The sequence below is a fragment of the Acartia tonsa genome, chromosome 1, assembly GCF_053477335.1.
Source record: "Acartia tonsa isolate MP-2025a chromosome 1, ASM5347733v1, whole genome shotgun sequence".
NCBI lineage: Eukaryota > Metazoa > Arthropoda > Copepoda > Calanoida > Acartiidae > Acartia > Acartia tonsa.
The window spans coordinates 39,924,702-39,944,142 of NC_137260.1; the positions used below are offsets into that span (position 1 = coordinate 39,924,702).

A 19,441-nucleotide genomic window follows, 5' to 3' on the forward strand; every position below is an offset into this window, starting at 1 on the left:
GTATGTTTATTGACTAATTTTTGATATTCAAACCTTTAGATGCAAAGAAGAGAGAATTAAAGAGAGAAAGTGTTCTGTGTATATTAAGTCTCTGTGTTTCTTGGTTGAAGAATCGTCAAAAAAAATTTAAAAGGTTGATTTTTTTCTCTTGACCATTTCTTCAAAGCGGCAAAGCCCATTTTACGATCTTTCAAATAGTCTTGAACCTTTGTTGGGCAAATAGCATATTTTCCTGAAAAGGGTTGAACGATTGATAAAACTGTTAGGGAGATCTTAAACATACATTCACACATTATGATATGCAAACAAACAAAAAATCCTAAAAATATGTATAATATAAAATTCTTTAAAGCAGGACTTTCTCTTTGCTTACACTCCTGTGACAACATGTTTAAATTTCACATTCAAGTTTGAATTAATTTCTAATCTATCAAATGGAAAAAGAAACGGTGGTTTCTCATCATAAAACAGAGCTACATAGATGGCAAACAATAATTGAATATATTTCTCGAACACAGTAATAGTGTCTGACTGATTATGACGTAACAAAAAAAATAGCCAATGAGAGGCCGTTATTGACCACTGGTAAAATTTATAGTGGCCTCTCATTGGCTAATTTTTTTGTTACGTCATAATCAGTCAGACACTATTACTGTGTTCATAATTCTCCAGTCCCCAAAAATGTTGCATAAGAAAAAAAAATTATAAGAAGCGCGTTAGAAATGAATGTAGAAGATACGTGGATATTATGACAGGGGAAAATTGTCCTAATTTTGGTTGCTATTTTACCTGGTATTATTGGTCAGTTCGTTTCTTTAGTAAGAGGGGAGGAAATAGTGTTAAAGGGGTGGAGAGAGGTGATCGTTATTCTAGCCAGCTACAAGTTTCACTTTATTAGAGTTCATGATAATCTGGTGTAAGATCCATGTAATAATAAACCTATTGCGATAGATTAACAAAACATTAGCATACATAGATATTTAAATTTAGGGTTAGTTAACACTCTATTTTTGCCAATCTCAAAATTCAGGACATTTTTATTGGTGTTTATTTTACGGTTAGATCGAAATTAGTCTGTGACAATTCTTACTTGAATAAACATTAATATGGTTGTTTGAATGTGATTAAAATGGAATTTGAAACAGGTTCGTAAGTTTAGTAGCACAGCTAATCTATAATTGATTTAATGATTTGATGACAATGACAGCCAAATAATTAGATAATTATTGTTGCGCTACTTTGACATAATTGTAATAATATTTTTAAAATGCAAATCAAAAGCTACTATCAAAATACGACGAAACTCGCCACTTTGATTTCTTTCCATGGTCAATTTTTTTAGTCGAAAGACCACTACATTCTATCAATAGTTACAATTATTGCCAGTGAACCATTGGGGCTTCTATACTGCGCGGCCCTTTTTCTTTTCCAGTGTACTATCGCTGTGGATATCATAAAAAAAGTTTTCCAATTTAAATGCAAATCTAAATGTATTGGTAAATATTTTCAAAGCAAAATAAAAGCATAAAATGAATTTATATGAATCGATTTCGTCTAAAAAACTCAGGGAGAGAAGGGACAATGAAAGTTTAAATAATTTAAAATTCGTTTTTCCTCCAAAATTTACCAGCAACCAAAGGCCGAATTTTAAGCGTTGTCTTTAGAGGAGACATCTATAATACAAAGTAGAACGATGTCTGTCTGTTTGTTTGTGTGTTTGTTTGCCTGTCTGTTTGTTTGTTTGTAGCGAAGGATCTCGCTAACCGCTGAACTGACCGGGTTCTTCTTTACAGGGTAGCTTCTCATAGTTACCGAGAAGGTTTATAACTATTTTTTTGGGGGGTGGGACATCCCCAATAGAACCCAGTAAAAGTGTCGGACTGATTATGACGTAAAAAAAAGAATTAGCCAATGAGAGGCCACTATAAATTTTACCATTGGTCAATAATGGCCTCTCATTGGCTAATTTTTTTTCTACGTCATAATCAGTCCGACACTATTACTGGGTTCCTTGGGGCAAAGCCCCTTGAGGCTAGGGGCGAATCCGCTAGTTCTTATATATTTGACTGTCACTTAATCACTGAAAAACGTTAGAATGCAAAGTTCAAATAAGGTTCAACTTTTTAAATTATGTAAAAACATTTATATGAAAAGAAAAGATTAATTCTATTTGAAATATCCCTTGAGAGTAAGGGAATCGAAGCAAATTTGAAAAGCCAATAGGTTCATAAAATAGGTAGCACACAAACATACAAATCTTTCAAATAGGCAAGGCTAACAAAATAAGTATCATAGAAATCATTCAAAACCGCCAATAAAAGAATTTTCAAAATAAAAATGATCTTGAATTGTTAGTAACAGTATCAAAATATGATTTTAGCATTCTTTATAAATAACGGTCATCAATATCATTTTATAGTGTCTCAAAAAAAAGCCGACAATCGAGGAATATTTTTCAACTTTTTTATAGACACTATAAGCTGCTTTATTATCTTCTTTTGTTTGCATTTTAAATTTGCCTTTGTTTAATTTTTATACTTTCTAATTAAGAAAACTTAAGCTTTATAGAATACATGAGTTAAAAAGCTGAATAGAAATAAATACACATATATTCAAATTTCACACTTATAAACATCCACACACACACACACACACACACAAACACACACAAACACACCAACACTCTCACACACAAACACACCCACACTCACACACACACACATAATCTTTGCATTTATATGCAAATTTAAATCACCTCAAAGAATACAAGTGAAGCGAAAGGGTAGAGAAAATTCTAAAAGATTAAAATCATCCTATAAACTAGCAAAAAAGAAGGGAAAACAGATACACATAGGAAGATATATATGTATATTACCTGGAACCTAAAGTTATCTTGGACAATCAATCTCAAATATGAAGTGACAACTATTTTATTTTACAGGCAGACAGATAGGCTGCGATGGAGGGCCTTACTTTTCAGGTATAAATAACCTTGGTTCAAATACTTAATATTAATTTAAAAATAGGTGTTTTTTTGTCATCAAAACTGTGAATTTAACAGCCTAATTGAATTTTTGGGTGTGAACTTGACAGTAAAACTGTGTTTATGACAGTAGTAAAAGTGTAATTTTGACAGTGGATAAAAAATATTGCCAAAAATACAGCTAAAAACGAAATTGACAAAACACACCCAATTTTTGCTAGTGGTAAAAGTGGCAGCACCCCATAGTATAAGCCCATAGTTTTTGGTAATTATATTTTGTTGCATTAATTTGATATTAATTTGTGTGTCGATTTTCATACTGGTTTTCGATGGTTGGATATTTTTACCTCCACCCCCAAAATGAAAAAATAACCCTTCCTTAATATTTTTTGGTGAAAAAATATACGTGGAACTTTACCTGCCTTCTCCTTCCATTGGATAAAGCCCGTAGTTTTAAACATAATAAAGCATTTATAATACTAAATAAATAATACTTCAGCTATGGGCTTTATGTCCTTCTTGATGATAACCTTCAACCTGTCGGTCAACCTGATATCCAACAACAACAATAATAACAATGCTAACAACAACAACAATAATAATAACAACAACCAGGAAAGCTGTTGGTACAAGCTTAGCATTGAAAGTTGTGTGAACTTGGATCCTGCGGTTAATCACGTCCCTAAGGAGATGTCGCATACCAGCAGCCCCGATCTTAATCCAATGGATTTTTGGGCCATGGGCTACTTTTAAGCATGTACCAATAGAAGTGCCTATACAACAAAGACCTCCCTCAATGCCACTATCAAGGAGAACTTCACCAGCTTGGACAGGTACATGTTAACCTGGACCTGTGGACGGTTCAGGGGACGGGTAGAGGCGGTGATTGATCCTGGCGGCGATTTCAATGAATGAATTTATAGTCATATACCTAGTTTGCTCCCTAAATTTTAAAATTTGATAAAATCTTTAAAATTGACGATTTTATCATGTTTATTTGTTTACAAATTAGATAAAGTCTGGCGCACCCTGTAGAAATGTTTCGCTTTCAAAAAGTACCAACTGCTTTTTACTTCACCAGAATATGAACATGAATAGTAATATGAACAAAAATGAAAAAAGAAGCTTTCAAAACTTCCCATGGTAAATAGTATTTGATTTATATTTGACTATTATGTTTGTCTATATGTTTGTACCTTAAGATCTCGCTAACCGCTGGAACTATAAGTTTTTTACTAAAAAGCTTAAAAAGCCAAAAAAAATTTTAAGGTTCTAAACTAGTGATTGTTTTTGCTCTGTACCTGTATGACTTAACAAGGGATAAGCTATTTTTCGACTCCACCCCTCGATCTTTCAGGGTAAATTATAATAGATTAAAAATAAAAAAAATCTAATCTTAAATAATGTTTTTGGTACAGCAATAATAATTTAAACAAAGGCGTATATTAACATTTTAGTTCTAATATTTTTATTGTTTTGCATTTTGAATATTGATTTGACTGCCATAATGGTTGCTCTTTTCAACTATTTCAATGATCCATAGTGGTAGGGGATTATTTAATGAACAACAAATTCATGACGAATTATGATTGACAAAACTAACCATCTGTAGATAATAATTACTTATTTGATAATTTTACATTGTCATCTATGATATAAAAACTCACCCCTCTCCAACTCAAATGAAAATTATTGTCTATTGTCCCTCCAACTAGCCTTTCTTCCTATATAATATCTCCAATAAAGCTGACAATGTATGTAGAATATACGTGGATATTATGACCATGGATGATTTAGGTTGCCTATATGAAACTCATTTATTGGTCAGTCAGTAGGAGGGGAGTAGATGAGGTAAAGGGATGGATGAGGAGAATCATTATTTTATAGCCCGCCACGATTTTCACTTTATTATAAAATATTAAAATCTGGTGTAACATCCAACTAATAACATAGCCATTAAGCTGATATTTATTTTATTAAGGGAAGATATTCTGTCTGAGCTAGAAATACCAGATATACAAAATCCATGGAGCTTAGGAAACAAACAAATTCAAAGATTATTTCTATATTTTTAGAAGCATAGCTATTCTACAATTGTTAGTGCTGTTTCTAAATGTTTACACGTGGTGCATCTGCTCGTTTGATCGTGTGGATTGATGCTTTCCCTGATGCCTATTTTTATACCGCCAAACCCCTCCTATCCTATCCCAACGGAATACAATAAATTAGGGCTAATCTAATTTCTACTTAACCTAACCTGAACATAAAAAAATCGTTTGTGGTCCATATACAATATGTGGGAAATACGCGTTGGATTTGAAAATATAGCTAATGCTGCTATAATATTGGTATGGCATTTAGTAAGTAGGTTACCTTGGTCCTAGATTACGCAACTTGTTGCCTACTATGAACAGTAAGGCATTCCATGACCTAAGTCGTGAAAATCAAATTTATTTCAGATAAAAAGTACGACGTACGAGCATTTACTTATTATAGAGTATTTACTCCTGTATAAAAAAATAAGATATGTTATTTTTTTGCAATTAGATTACAAAACTTGATAAAACATAGAAATCTTTTTTCCCATATGACAAAGATTGACATTTGATATCTTAGCTTCTTATTATTAAGATGACAACCTACAAACCAGAAAAAACAAGGATGACAACATCTAATTTTATTTTATTTTCCATCTAAAATTGTAAATGAGTTGGGAACTCTCTGAGAAATCCTTACAAATTGCAAAGTCATCTCATAAATTAAACTAAATATCAAATAGACGAAGAAGATATATATGGCTTGACTTTGTAATTACCAATAAAGGACCATTATTTTCATAAGAGCGCAACAATAACAAGCGTATAAATTCCTGTACAATTAAATTTCACCCGTTCCAGAACGAGTTTGAAGATGAAAAGTAATAGACCATAAACCATATAAAATATATTTATGTTTTCCTCAAAAAAATAAGTTGTAGATACAATTTGTGTAAATGGTTTTATTGCTGGACTTTTGAAAAGAAACACACATGATATATAATTTTTATATTTCCAGTATTTCCCAGTGAAGGAGTGGACAATGACATTGGGCTATCTATTACACCATTCTCAAAGGTTTTATGATAATGTTGTCTTATTCGTTGGGTTAAAATCTTTGGGGATTTTTATTGAATTCTAAATGTTTGGTTTATAAAGTTGATTGTCAAAACGTTTTTGTATAGTGAAAGGGATACTTTGATGTATCATCATTGGGAATGTATATGGATTTATCGGCAAATGTCTTATCCCTTTAGATGCCTATTTATATTTTCAAAGAAAGAATTTGTTTGTCTTTTCTTAGATAATTTAGAGTTTTTGATTGATCATAAAGTATCAGGTAAACTTTTTATTGAAAACAAGGACAATTATGCAAATGAGAAAGGCAGTACTTGAAGTTAACAATAAATTATTATACAGTAATATTGTTAATTATCTCATCGTATTATAGAGAGCTTACCTCGGATATTAAAATAATAATTATGCGATTATTGTTAGCCCCGAGGGGCCGAAACTTTGGGTTTAAAAAAACCGGTTTAGAGAAAAATTGTCTGATATACGATGCAATACATGATTTTTTCAGTAGAGCTCAAAACAGGATATTAATCGGTTTTGAAGCTATGCTGAAAAAATTAGGATTCAAGTTTTCCATTGCCGGTGGATGAAGTAATGTAATACAGTCGATCATGCTTTAGTTATAGAATAGCTTTTTCCTAAAAATGAATTTTTACGCTTTTTTATATAATCATATTCTATACTAGCGGTTACGTCCCTTGAGGAGGAGGTAGTTCTTGTCTCCCAAAATAGTTATACAGGTTTCCAGGACCTATGAGAAGCTACCTTGTAAAGGAGAACCCTATCGGTTCAACAAACAGAAAGACAAGCAGAAAGACAAACAGACAGACATACATTCACTCTGTTACTTTATTAAATGGACTAGTGGCTACGCCCCTAGAGGCCTCTAGTGACACTTTAAATATTTTTTTAAAAGCGAAGCTTTTCTATAATTAGGGTCGGTCCGTCCGTCCGTCCGTCCGAGATAGATAGCTTTTATTTGTTAATTTAGGCATGTTAGAATTGTCCTATCGATTTCAAACTTTGCATGATGATTCCTGTAGTCGTTGGGTACGATTTAGAAAGCGTAGCAACTCTATAATCATTACCAGAATGTCCGTACGTCCATTTTAAACATATTGATTTTTCTACTTTTTTAACAACAAATTTTCAAGTGTTTTAATTATCCGTTTGATCTGATTTTTGGTATATTGATTCCTGGGACAACAAAGAACAATATTATAAGCGAAGCAACTCTATAATCAAGTCCAAACATGTAAGTATGTCCATAAACATTATCCTGTTTTTAAGCAGTTTTTCAACAAATTTACCTACAATTTTTATTCGACATTATACATTTATGTTCCGATTTTTCAGTTCAGATACTATACAAGTGCTAATGTCCGTTTGTCCTACCGTTTCAGTGCTTCGCTTTTATGGATGTTGTCATCCTTGTTTATATATAAATATGTCTATGTTGTGTTTGACGTTTATGTTTCGTTGAACTTTCTTTGTTAAATCGAGAAACGTATTTGTTTTTTGATTTTTTGTGATTTCTCTTGGGAAAATTCGTGGTACCCTCCCCCAAAATAGTTATAAACCTTCCCGGGACCTATGAGAATCTACCTTATTAAGGAGAACCCGATCGGTTCAGCGGTTAGCGTGATCCTTCGGTACAAACACACAGACAAACAAACAGACATCCTGTTACTTTAGTATAAGGATTATAAAGATAAATTGGAGGCCATAAAATTATTATTCAATTCTATTTTTGTTTCTCTTGTTATGATAATTTTATTAGTTTATGAATGTCATCATCATAAATTTTCTGCAATTTTATATTTTCTAGAACTTAATCCTGATTTTCTTTGATTGTCAAGCTTTTCTACAGTTAGAACATGGTGATACATATTTTAGACTACTCAAATTGAACATTTTCAATGCTTTTTATGCTTCATAATTTTACCTTTCAATTTGACATAATTTTTACCATATTAATTTTAAACCTATCTAGTGCAGTTCATGGTAAAATGTTCCTAGTATCGATCATCAAAGGCATGTTTTGATCAGTCAAAGCATATAATTACAGCATAGTCGGGAATAGCATATACGTTCATCCGTTTTGACAGCTTGACAGTAGCCTTGAAAGTTCATAGATTTTTGAAGATACCAGGACTATTTTACCGTGAGCTGCACTTGATCCAAGAATAGTATAGTATAGTTTGCTACCATATATATATTTAACTTCTTTATATGTAACTTTTTTTCAGCAAAACAAGAGAAATTCGGGTACTGTTCAGAAGCGGACAAAACTAGCCATGAATTATTTTCCCTCTGCTCTCTACAAGAAAATACTCTATCTGCTCAGTATAAATTTATTTCTTATGTGATTAATTTAATTAGATCTTTAGGATTTGTTGCTGTTTTAAAGTCATTGTTTTAATAGATAATTACGGTTTCTCTCAAATTGCAGTGGACATCCCCCTTAATTTTAAAGTAATTGACAAAAAAAAATGGTTGGGAATAGTTTTTGTTTATTTGTTTATTGTTTTAGGTCAGTTAGGTTAGGTAAAGTTGTGTAAGGGATAGCTCCGCATGGTTAGAGCATTGTAGTCATAGGCCCAGCACGGGTGAAGTATAGGAAAAAATAAACACTACTTTTTTCAATTTATTAAAATTTAAGAATGGGAAGGTTTTCGTGCTCGATATGTATTTTGAGGGAAATTACAACAAATGTTCACAAATGATATTAATTGGCTAAAATTTTAGTTATATATTGCGATAAATCCCTAAAAATATCTACTATAATATCAATATTGTAATATTTATTAATTTAAGATGTATGTAACAATTATATATATAGAAATAAAGTTACTTAATAAAATTTTAGTAAATGTCCTGATATAAGGAGCAACACATATCAAAGTAGAAAGTCGGTGAAAATAATTGAAACGGTAAACTTATGAAAAGCATCCCTTTCACTTTTTGCACCAACTATTATAACACTAGATATATTAATACTTGGATGTTGCACCAGATTTGCATGTACTCCTAAAAAGTGAAACTTATAGCTAACTAAAATAATGATCTCCCACATTAACCCTCTTTACTCCATCCTCTCCCTCCTAATGGATAAAGTGACCATATTGACAAGCTAAATTGACGACAATTTTCCCCCTGTCATAATATCCACGTATATTCTATATCCAATCTTGTAACATACTAGTGTCTTTTCTTTATTTTCACACACAAGTGCTTTTAGTTTTACAGTTTAGTAATTATATATTTAAAAGTGATATTTGACTGTATGGATATATTAGGTAATTATTATTATAATTTATTAATTTCAAAAGTAATGTTACCCATTAAAATATTATTTTTTTTATATTATAATAAAGTCACAATGTTCTCATTGTTTTCAATAAAAACTGCAATGTTATTTATTTTTTACTTTTTTACGAATTGCGATTGACGGTCAAGCTCCAATTGTAGTGTAGCCGAGATTCATATTGAATGTACTTATATAAAAGTAACAGGAACTGTGTTTGTCTGTTTGTGTGTTCTAAAGGATCTCGCCAACTGCAAGACCGATATGGTTCTTCTTTATAGTGTAGCTAAACATAGGTCCCTGGAAGGTTTAAACCTATTTTAAGGAGGGTACAACCACCCCAAAAGAAATAGGCCCCAAAAATTACCCGTAAAAATAAAATTTTCTTTTCCTATATTAAAATGAAATTTCGTAGCAAAAACTGGTTTTAATCTTATAATTTGTATTTTAATATTAAATTAATGGAAATCTTCGTTTTTTTTAATGAAACATTTTTTGAACACTTTAGCATTCATTTTCGATGAAGAAACTATGTTCTCAGTTGGTAGATCATATGATAAACATAAAGATGACGATTGCCATAGCAATGAACCATATTTTTCAGGTAATTAGTAGTTTTTGATTTTTTTTATGGCGCAGCTACTCCATAACTACATATATGTAGTGCTACGTACTCTAAACCAATGCTTCTTATACATATTCGTAGCCAGTAAACGTAACTTAAATGGTAAATATAAATATGATTGTCAAAATAATAAGCCATACTTGAATGTAATTTCTGTAAGAGTTGTGTACGAATAGCTAGCAACTCTATAATCGTTACAAAAAATTTACAAAAGTAACTAAAAAGGTCCATTTATTTATTATGTTTAGATTTTCTACTTATTAAGTTCTAACACTCTTTAGGTGTCAGTGTACGTTTGTCCTACTGTATTGTTTATTTATAGCTTCGCTTTTGTGGATGATGTCATACATGTGTTATGAAGATTTGCTGGTTGTATAAAATATATATATACAGTAAACCTGAAACTTCATCTTGGAACCTTTTATTTACTAAGTATATTTGCGATAACTTTTATTTAATGAAATCTTCCAATTTTTAACATGTACAAAACGGCCTGCTTAATTGCTTCAAGATCCATGTCAGATCTATATAGGAAATAAATGTCTATAAACGAGCTCAAGTCTTCCAAGGAATATTTGTTTAAAACTCATAGTGCTCCAATAATCCATAATAAACTCTCATTGCCCAGAACGATAAGACCCATTATTTTACTTTATTAAAAAGAAATTCCTTTTTTTTAATTTCATGTTGCTATTTACCTTATATCAATGTATTTAATTTCTAATCATAAAAAAGAAAATTTAAATTTATAAAATAATAAATGTAAGAAAACTCTGTTTTAAAAGAATTCGATTGTGGCGACACTTTGTGTGTTCAAATATTAAACTAAAATTGTAATCATCATCATTAACCCTTTGGTGAGGATAATGTAAAGAAAAAATATAATTTAAAAAATCTTTTTAAAATCATTTAGATTATTAAATATTTACTTTCTTTTAGATAGTAATGCCGGGTGAGGAAAATAGATTTATTGAGAAATAGATATGCATATAGAAAACTAGCCAATAGGGAGATAATTATATCGAGCCAACTCTAGTTCTCTCATAAAAATGAATGGCTAAGCTTGAAAATTATGTTATGATTGAATTTTAAACATTTTCATTTTATGTTACAGTTTATCATTTTTCTATGCTCACTAGCGGCTACGCCCCTAGAGGCCTCTAGTGGCACTTTTGTTTGTTAAAATGTATACGATACCTACCTATGTTGCGTTCAAGCATCTCAAATATTTATTTTTTTCTCTCGATTTTTTGTGATTTCACTTGGGAGGGTGGTGGTACCCTCCCCCAAAATAGTTATAAACCTTCCCGGGTACCTATGAGAAGCTACCCTGTTAGGGAGAGCCTGATCGGTTCAGCGGTTAGCGAGATCCTTCGGTTCACATAGACAAACAGACATCCTGTTACTTTATTATAAGGATATGAAAATATGTAAAAAAAAAAAAGGGAGGAAGGCACATCTTTCTTGAAGTGTAAATGGAAAACATAAAAATAAAACTTTTAATGTTTGGCCGTATATTTTGTTTACTTTTGAAATCCTCTTTGTTTATATTGTAAAGGTATGCCAATAAATTTAGAAGAGTTTTCATATTTCACACTCGCTGATTATTCATATCTTACATTTGAATAAAAAGAACCTCTTTCATTCAAAAAAGGATGCGAAACAAAATAAATTTCAACACATTTGAAAATTATAAAACATAATTTAAAGCTCTTTATAGAATTAAACTCTATTTTTAGAATTGAATAAAAGAAGGGTGGGGGAGGTAGTTTTTCTTGTGCTTTACTATAAGTTAGTTAGGTTAGATTATATTGGGTACAGGGTCACCCAACTAGTTATGACTTATATAGAACATACTTCAAGGGGTTAGGGCCAAATGCAGAAGTTAGGCATAAAAATGGTTAAAACCCTCTTATTTTATTTTTTTTAATAAGGAAATTGTGGGTTCTGTGCTCGCTTGGCCCTTTTAGGATATACCAACTAAAGGCCAGTAACAGTATCTTCCAACGCTACTTCTAAATTAATATCCTTGTCCATCTAGCCATGGGCTTCATGTCCTTCCTGATGATCCTGTTCAACCTGGCGGTCAACTTCATCAGCAACAACAACAACAACAGCAATGCAAACAACAACAACAACAATGATAATGATAACAACAACAACAATAATAATTGGAACAACAACATGAATATGATTGCTAGAAGCTTTCAGAGCCATAGCTGGTAATTGTATAATTTTTAACAAAGACGATTATGCCAGTATGAAGTTAAATTTTAAGTTTTTTATGCATGAAGTATTTGTAATCAAAATGCTATTAAATAAGAAAAACGTAAACACAAAATTCGCATAATCTTTTGAAAAGGTTCACACTTCTTGTGTACACTTCTTTATATGGATTGCCTTACCGACATTTATAGTAATACAGAAGTTGCTCTAAAAGAATGTACTTCAAAAGAGTAATTTATGCTATTTCTAATAGGGATAAAAAGATACCAGAGTGGTCCTTTATTATTTATTTCCTTTTTCTAACATTGCATCTCATAAAATTAAACAAGGATAATTTTAACCATAAATAGATCAGTAAGAACAAGCTAACTAAATTTTTGAATAAACAAGAATGACATCATCTTTAAAGGCGAAGAACAACAAATTGATCAGACAAACGAACATTGACAAAAGAGATAGCATGGACTATATAACATTATTAAAAGCCTTATATACTTTTAAGACTTAATTATAGAGTTGATTCGCTTATAACATTATGTCTAATCATCATAAGAATCTATATTTTAAAAAATCGAGCGAAAAGGGTTTATAAAAAGGAAAAAATATTATGTTCTAATGGACGTATTTACAACCTGTTGATACATATAATGCTCCTACGCTTTTTAAATTGTGCCTTAGTGTTACAGGAATGATTATGCCAAGTTTGCAAGGCTTCTTAACGAATAATGGATACTTTCAGGGGAAAATGATAATAAAATAAAAGATAATAAGTTAAAGAGTTGCTGCTCTGCTTAAAATTGAACTTGCATGCAAAAATTGTTATAGTGCAATAAAACGAGTAAAATGGTTTAAAACTCGGTATGTAGAGCACTCAATTAAATGAATACATTAATCTGAATATGCGTATTAGTCCTGTTACATTTTTTTCAGTTTAGTTGTTGTTTTTAAATAAATCTGGCTTGTTAAGGATAAATTTTGGCTCTAACCCTGCTGGGCCCAATACTTAGAGAGTAAATACCCCTGCGGGCTCTTAAATTTTATCTAAAATAAGCTAAATAGTTTTTAGTAGCAAAGCTGCTCTATATTTCCAAATGTGCATCTGTCAATCCGTAAGACACGAAGTGGAAAAAACGTGAATTTCCCGATCGGCACCTATTCAAGATACACAGCTGAAACTTTTTGTCAACATTCCCATCATTAAGGGGCATATGTGAGATTAAGGAAACTTTTAATGTTTGAAAAAGTGAACAGTGCTAATACACATATAAAATGTATATTTCAATTTCAATTATTTTTACATAATTACAAAAATACATAGCATTGCTGGAATTCTACTTTAAGAAAAGAACATTAATACATATATGAATTAATGTTTTAATTGATAATAAATTCATTAAAGATTTACTTGAGATTTAATCAAATATACTTGGTCGAGCTTAAGACTTGAATGTCACAATTTTATGGAAAGGGAGGTATTAGTATGTTATGACAATTATTTTTACAATTTAACTACATCTAAAACAATATATCTTTTATTTTTTCAAATTATTTTAGGTATAATGTTGAAATGAATATTACAAATAAAGAAAACCTTTGGGCTTTAGGTAATAATTTTAATTTAGTTTTAAATCTTTAATATATAAACAAGGATGACAACATCCATAAAAGCTTCTTTCATTTACATTAATTGAAGAATGAATAAAAAAACTGTTGCAAGTTAGATACACAAGCTAAGTTATTATAGCTATTTATGAAGAAGCATTAATACAAAAAAGCTTAGATAAAAATATTTTTATTAATAGTTTATTGATGATTTTATACTTTAGGACGTATTAGCTCTAATTTTTAATTTTAAAAATGCATGTCACCATCCAAAAATTTAATAAAGGCTTCAAAATGTCAAATGTAAAGTTCCTCCCTGACTTAATTTATCATTTAAATTCTAATATTCTCAAATGTCCCTCTAAAATTGAACATTTTAAACATATTTGAAAGATGGTTTAAGCTTTCTTCTAACATTATATTTATTTAAAAAAAGATGATTACGTTTTCAAGAAGCACAACAATAACAATATTTCAATGGATTGCGTATTAAGCATTATCAGCGAGGATAGGAGGCAATGGAATCTTAATTACACTGGTACCCAATGTTTTATAATCACGATTCCATATTCATTTCATCAAAATCTTTAGTCACTTTTACTAAAATTGGTAGTGTCCAAACTTTCCCACAGCAATTTACAGGAGGAGTAATATTATCTATCAATATTGGGAATGTATACCAATTTATCGTCCTTTGTCATATCCTTTAAAGTTATAGAGTTATAGTTATATATTATAGTAGATGCACTACTTCAATGTTATGTTTAGTTGTTACCAAAAATAATTAGAATGTTCTGTACATCGAAGCCAAGCCAAAAAAGTAGGCTTTTATATGTTATTTTGAGCTCTATTTCAAAATAGTGATTATTTTTCTTTTCAGAAAATTTGGAAGCTATCATTAGCAGCGATTTTGAAAACCAAGGTATTTGTAGAAAGGACATCGATGTATAAGTATATCAATAATAACCAGTTAAACAATCCTTCAGCGTTGCGGAGCCGTTTGATTTTGGTGCGGCTCCGGCTCTGGCTCCGGCTCCGACCTAAAATTAAGAAAAAAAACGACATATTTTTTTCCAACGTCTATTTTTGACTTTTGAAGGTTTTAAAAGTTCAATTTTTGATTAAAATGGACTTGAAAAACTTAATAGGGGCATTTGTACATGACAAAAATCTCTTTATTTATATAGTCCGGAGCCGGAGCCGTTTTTTAACGAAAATTACGGCTCCGGCTCCAGAAAAATAAGGCGGCTCCACGGCTCCCGGCTCCGCAACACTGCAATCCTTGTATAAAAGTAACATGATGTCTATTTGTTTGTGTATGTTTCTGTCTGTCTGTGCGAAGGATCTCACTAGTCGCTTAACATATATGGTTCTCTTAGATCCAGGGTAGGTCTAAAACTATTTTAGGGAGGGTACCAACACCCTACATAGAGAATCGCCCCTAAAAAATACCCCTCCCCCCACCTGTAGCCACTATTATGATTTGGTTATAAATAATTTGTATACAAAACTAAGATTTGTTCAGTAAAGGTTGCGTGATTTTATTTAACTCAAACAAGACTTTATATATTTGTATTTTCTAAAAATATCCAATGTGAATGAATAAATTTTTAGAATTTTGTGAAATATTCAACAGATGTGGAAAGGAAGAAAATAATGTGGAAATTCTGCAAACATCAGCAATTAGAGCTCAATACAAGTATATCAAGTATTTAAGTCATTTATTGTAATAAGTAAATGTTAATAAAGAATGTTTAAAGGAGTTATCAAATAATCGATATATTATTACTTGGGTGTTGTACCAGATTTCCATGTTCTCTAATAAAGTGTTATTCGAAGCTGGCTAAAATAACGTTACCTTTCAGTTCCATCTACCTCCTTTACACAATCCCCTCCCCTCCAGCTGGATGAACGATCTGACCAATGAATTTGTTCCATATTGCAGATCTATACTGACGACAAATTTCCCCCTATCAATGTATTCACATTCCACACGTATACTATATCCATTTGTACATTTTCAATGTAAAAAAAACTGCCATTTCGTATCAAAATGTGATCGGATTATTCCTTTACTGTTTACCTTAAGAAATCTAGATGTTCTAAAATAATTTCATATAATCTATTGCTTCCATGTTTAGATTATAATCAGAGATCTAAAGTGATAAGACAATGGATGATAAATTGATGTACATCTACATTGTTGACACATAAAATTACCCCTTCTTTTGATTACAATTAGTGCTTGAATATGAACGACGTCGACCAACCAACCAAAATTCAATAAAAGTCACCAAATATTTAAAGCCAAAGAATAAGAAAACTTTGGATACTAGTGTAATTATAATCATAATACTGTTTGTAATGCTAATTTGATCTTGGTTAGTCAATTTAAATCAAACAGATTTCATCCTTTCATCTTTGTAACATTTAATTTATGTATAGCAGAGAATATAAATGTTTCTTTAATTTACTTTGTTCGTCCGACAGTCTGTTCTTCAGGGGATTTTCTCGGGTGCTGTTTTTTTTGTTTGAAGATATACCTAACCAAAAAGAATTCGGTATACAGTTTGACACACATATAATACAAATTCTGCGCTAGTTGTCACAATAGTATCCTTTGTTAAAACAAGGATGAAAACATCCATAAAAACGAAGCTCTGAAACGATATGACAGACGAACATTAACTTTTGTTGAGTATCAGAACTGAATATACAAAATATGAAAATATAAGGTTTGACAAAATTAGACGTAAATTTGTTGCAAAACTTCTTAAATACAGGATTCTGTTTAATGACATACTTACATTTTTAATTCTTGATTATAGAGATACTTTGCTTATAATATTGTACCTTATTGTAATAGGAATCAGTAATACAAAAATCAGATCAATCGGATGTTTTTATCACATAAAATATTGTTATTAAAAAAGTAAAAAAAATCAACATGTTTAAAATGTACGTACGGACATTCTGGTAACGATTATAGAGTTGCTACGCTTTCTAAATCGTACCTAACTACTACAGGAATCACCATGCAAAGGTTTAAATCGATAGGACAATTCTAACATGCCTAAATTAACGAATAAAAGCTAACTATCTCGGACGGACGTACGGACGGACCGACCCTAATTATAGAAAAGCTTCGCTTTTAAAAAGAATGACAACATCCATAAAGGCGCAGCTCTGAAATGGAAGGACAAACGAACATTAACAAAAGTAAGTGTCAGAAATGAATAAACAGAATATTATTGCATAAGTCTAAATAACATGTAAGTAAATTTGTTACAAAACTGCTTAATTACATAATACTGTTTAAAGGCATACTAACCATCTTTAGGACTTAATTATAGAGATGCTTCGCTTATATCAATGTACCTTTAAACTGTGTAAAGTAACGAAAAGAGCTAACCGCTACGGACGGATGGACCGACCTTAATTATAGAAAAGATACGCTTTTAAAAATAATAAGAAGTATCATAATGGTAAAAAACTTTTTAAAAATCTTCCTGGAAAATTAAGCACTTCAATGTATGCTTTAACAACTTCTTTGATATGAATTATTTTGCTGAAAGTAATGAAATTAATAAAAACTACTATAATATAAAGCACATAAAGGATTTTAAGAAATTATATTAAATTGTCATATTTGAGAAAGTTTCTGCTTAAATACTCTAAACAATAGGAAAGAAAATATATAAATGGAATTCCTCAACTTAATTTAAGAAATTTATTTCATTAGAAGTAAAGGATTTATAAAAAGCGAAGCTTTTCATAATTGGGGTCGGTCCGTCCGTAAAGTAGATCTGCTTTAATATCTAATTTCATAAACAGCTTTAAAAATCAAAAATATTACAATTCTAATCAATTCCAATTTTCTTCAATCAGCATCAGCAGTTAGTTGCCAACCTTTTGATTAAACAACCTTTATATGAAAGTCTGAACTATTTTTCAGTTGCAGATGTTTATTAGCAATTTTTTTCCCTTACTCTAACTTGAAAAATTCACCTTCCCGACAATTTTCACATTTCCTACAATGAATGAAGGCGTTTAAACTCTAAAATAAATCATATATCAATTTACTTATATGTAGCAGGGAGGAAGGGGACATGGGGCTGTTTTTAATGCACTAGTTTTCAAATTTTTGTCTAAATGTTTTTTTATTTGTTCAAACGTTTAAACATTAATTATAACCTAAAGAAGGGATGTTTTTGAGCATCATCATAAGGTACATCAATTTATCGGCCGCTGTCTTATCCCTCAGGATCCCTGTATTATATGAGTCTTAACTTCAAGAATATTTGTCATTGACTGTGCGTACATATAAAACGGATATTCCTTGAAACTTGGATTGACAAAGTTTTCACAAAAATTTATACTTTCACTGTTATTTGCCTTACAGAGGACACTAGTTTCTTTATAGTTATTTAGCGCATCCTAGTTTTCTGCTGATATTAAAATGAAAAATTAAGATTCTAATCCAGCGGATATTAATCAGTTTCGAATCTATGCTGGAATATAAGCAAACCTTTTCTTTATAAATGTTCGTCGCGTTAGTCAGCAGAAGCCCCTAAAGTTTATTAGGTATGTTTAAATTATCCTATCCATTTGAAATAAGTGAATCTTTTCTTTATATTTGTTCGGCCTGTAAGTCCGTAGCTCCAAAAGTTAATTTTATTCATGTTAAAATTATGCTATCTATTTCAAACTTTGCATGATGAAGGTTTAATTTAGAAAGCGTAGCAACTCTATAACCGTTGCCAGAATTTATTGTCTGTTTAAAACATGCTCCTTTTTGTCTTTTTTACAACATTTTTTGTATGATATTATAATCCAATTCATCTGATTTTTGAAATGATGATTCTTTGGACAACAAGGAAAATTTTTTAACATATTACTAATTTCACTTCTAAAACAAGAAAGATAATTAAGAGACTACCCTTAATACACATATAAGAATATAGTAAAATGTGAAAATGGTGGAAACTTTTCTTAAAATATGCATTGAAAGGTCGTATATATTATACCTATAAATATATAATCTAAGCGGGGAGAAGACACTAGAGCTTAAAAAACATACGCCCAATTCTTCCCTAAGAAAAGCTACTATATATAGTGGCAAAAGATTAATTTAACGTCCATTGTCCTATTACTGTTACCCTACTCAGCATACATTTATGTTATCGACAACAAACAAGGGATATTTATTTTCATACCATTCATAATAAACTATGGATTCAGGTTGAAGATTAGATCGCTTTAGTACAGGAATCCTCTTATGTAGCTTGATATTGATTAGATGTTTTTTACATACCTCAGTTTACTATCAGAGCTATACTGTATATAGATATATATAAATCATAGAAACATGTAGAAGTTCTTAATCGCCTCGTATTATAGACATCATTTCGATAAAAAATTCAAGATTTAAACAAGTTTTGTTGACACCAATGAGCCGAATGCCCTGGCTATCAAAACAAATTTTAAAAATATTTGTGGAGAATTGACTTTCATTCGATGCTATACATGAATTTTCAGTATGACAGTGAATCGTTTCTAATACAGCGGATATTAATCGGTTTCGAAGA

General features: G+C 30.8%; 4 protein-coding genes across 4 annotated transcripts in view; all 4 read left to right on the forward strand.

Annotated features, from left to right (window-relative positions):
• LOC145327502 (protein tipE-like) overlaps positions 1-19,441 on the forward strand; it is a 166,286-nt gene that overhangs the window by 63,558 nt on the left and 83,287 nt on the right. The window lies entirely within an intron of this gene.
• LOC145327491 (uncharacterized) lies at positions 1,048-3,736 on the forward strand. Its single transcript, XM_080171041.1, has 3 exons — positions 1,048-1,145; positions 2,942-2,980; positions 3,483-3,736. The coding sequence occupies exons 1-3, from the start codon at positions 1,130-1,132 to the stop codon at positions 3,734-3,736; spliced, it is 309 nt and encodes a 102-aa protein (XP_080027167.1). The 5' UTR covers positions 1,048-1,129.
• On the forward strand, positions 4,062-8,922 carry LOC145319332 (uncharacterized). The gene is made up of 4 exons (XM_080161413.1): positions 4,062-4,126; positions 4,965-5,015; positions 6,318-6,358; positions 8,343-8,922. Exons 1-4 carry the CDS (start codon positions 4,068-4,070, stop codon positions 8,513-8,515), a joined length of 324 nt encoding a protein of 107 aa, XP_080017539.1. The 5' UTR covers positions 4,062-4,067; the 3' UTR covers positions 8,516-8,922.
• Positions 9,911-15,624, forward strand: LOC145319322 (uncharacterized). Its single transcript, XM_080161404.1, has 5 exons — positions 9,911-10,004; positions 12,067-12,247; positions 13,806-13,855; positions 14,734-14,775; positions 15,468-15,624. The coding sequence occupies exons 1-5, from the start codon at positions 9,932-9,934 to the stop codon at positions 15,581-15,583; spliced, it is 462 nt and encodes a 153-aa protein (XP_080017530.1). The 5' UTR covers positions 9,911-9,931; the 3' UTR covers positions 15,584-15,624.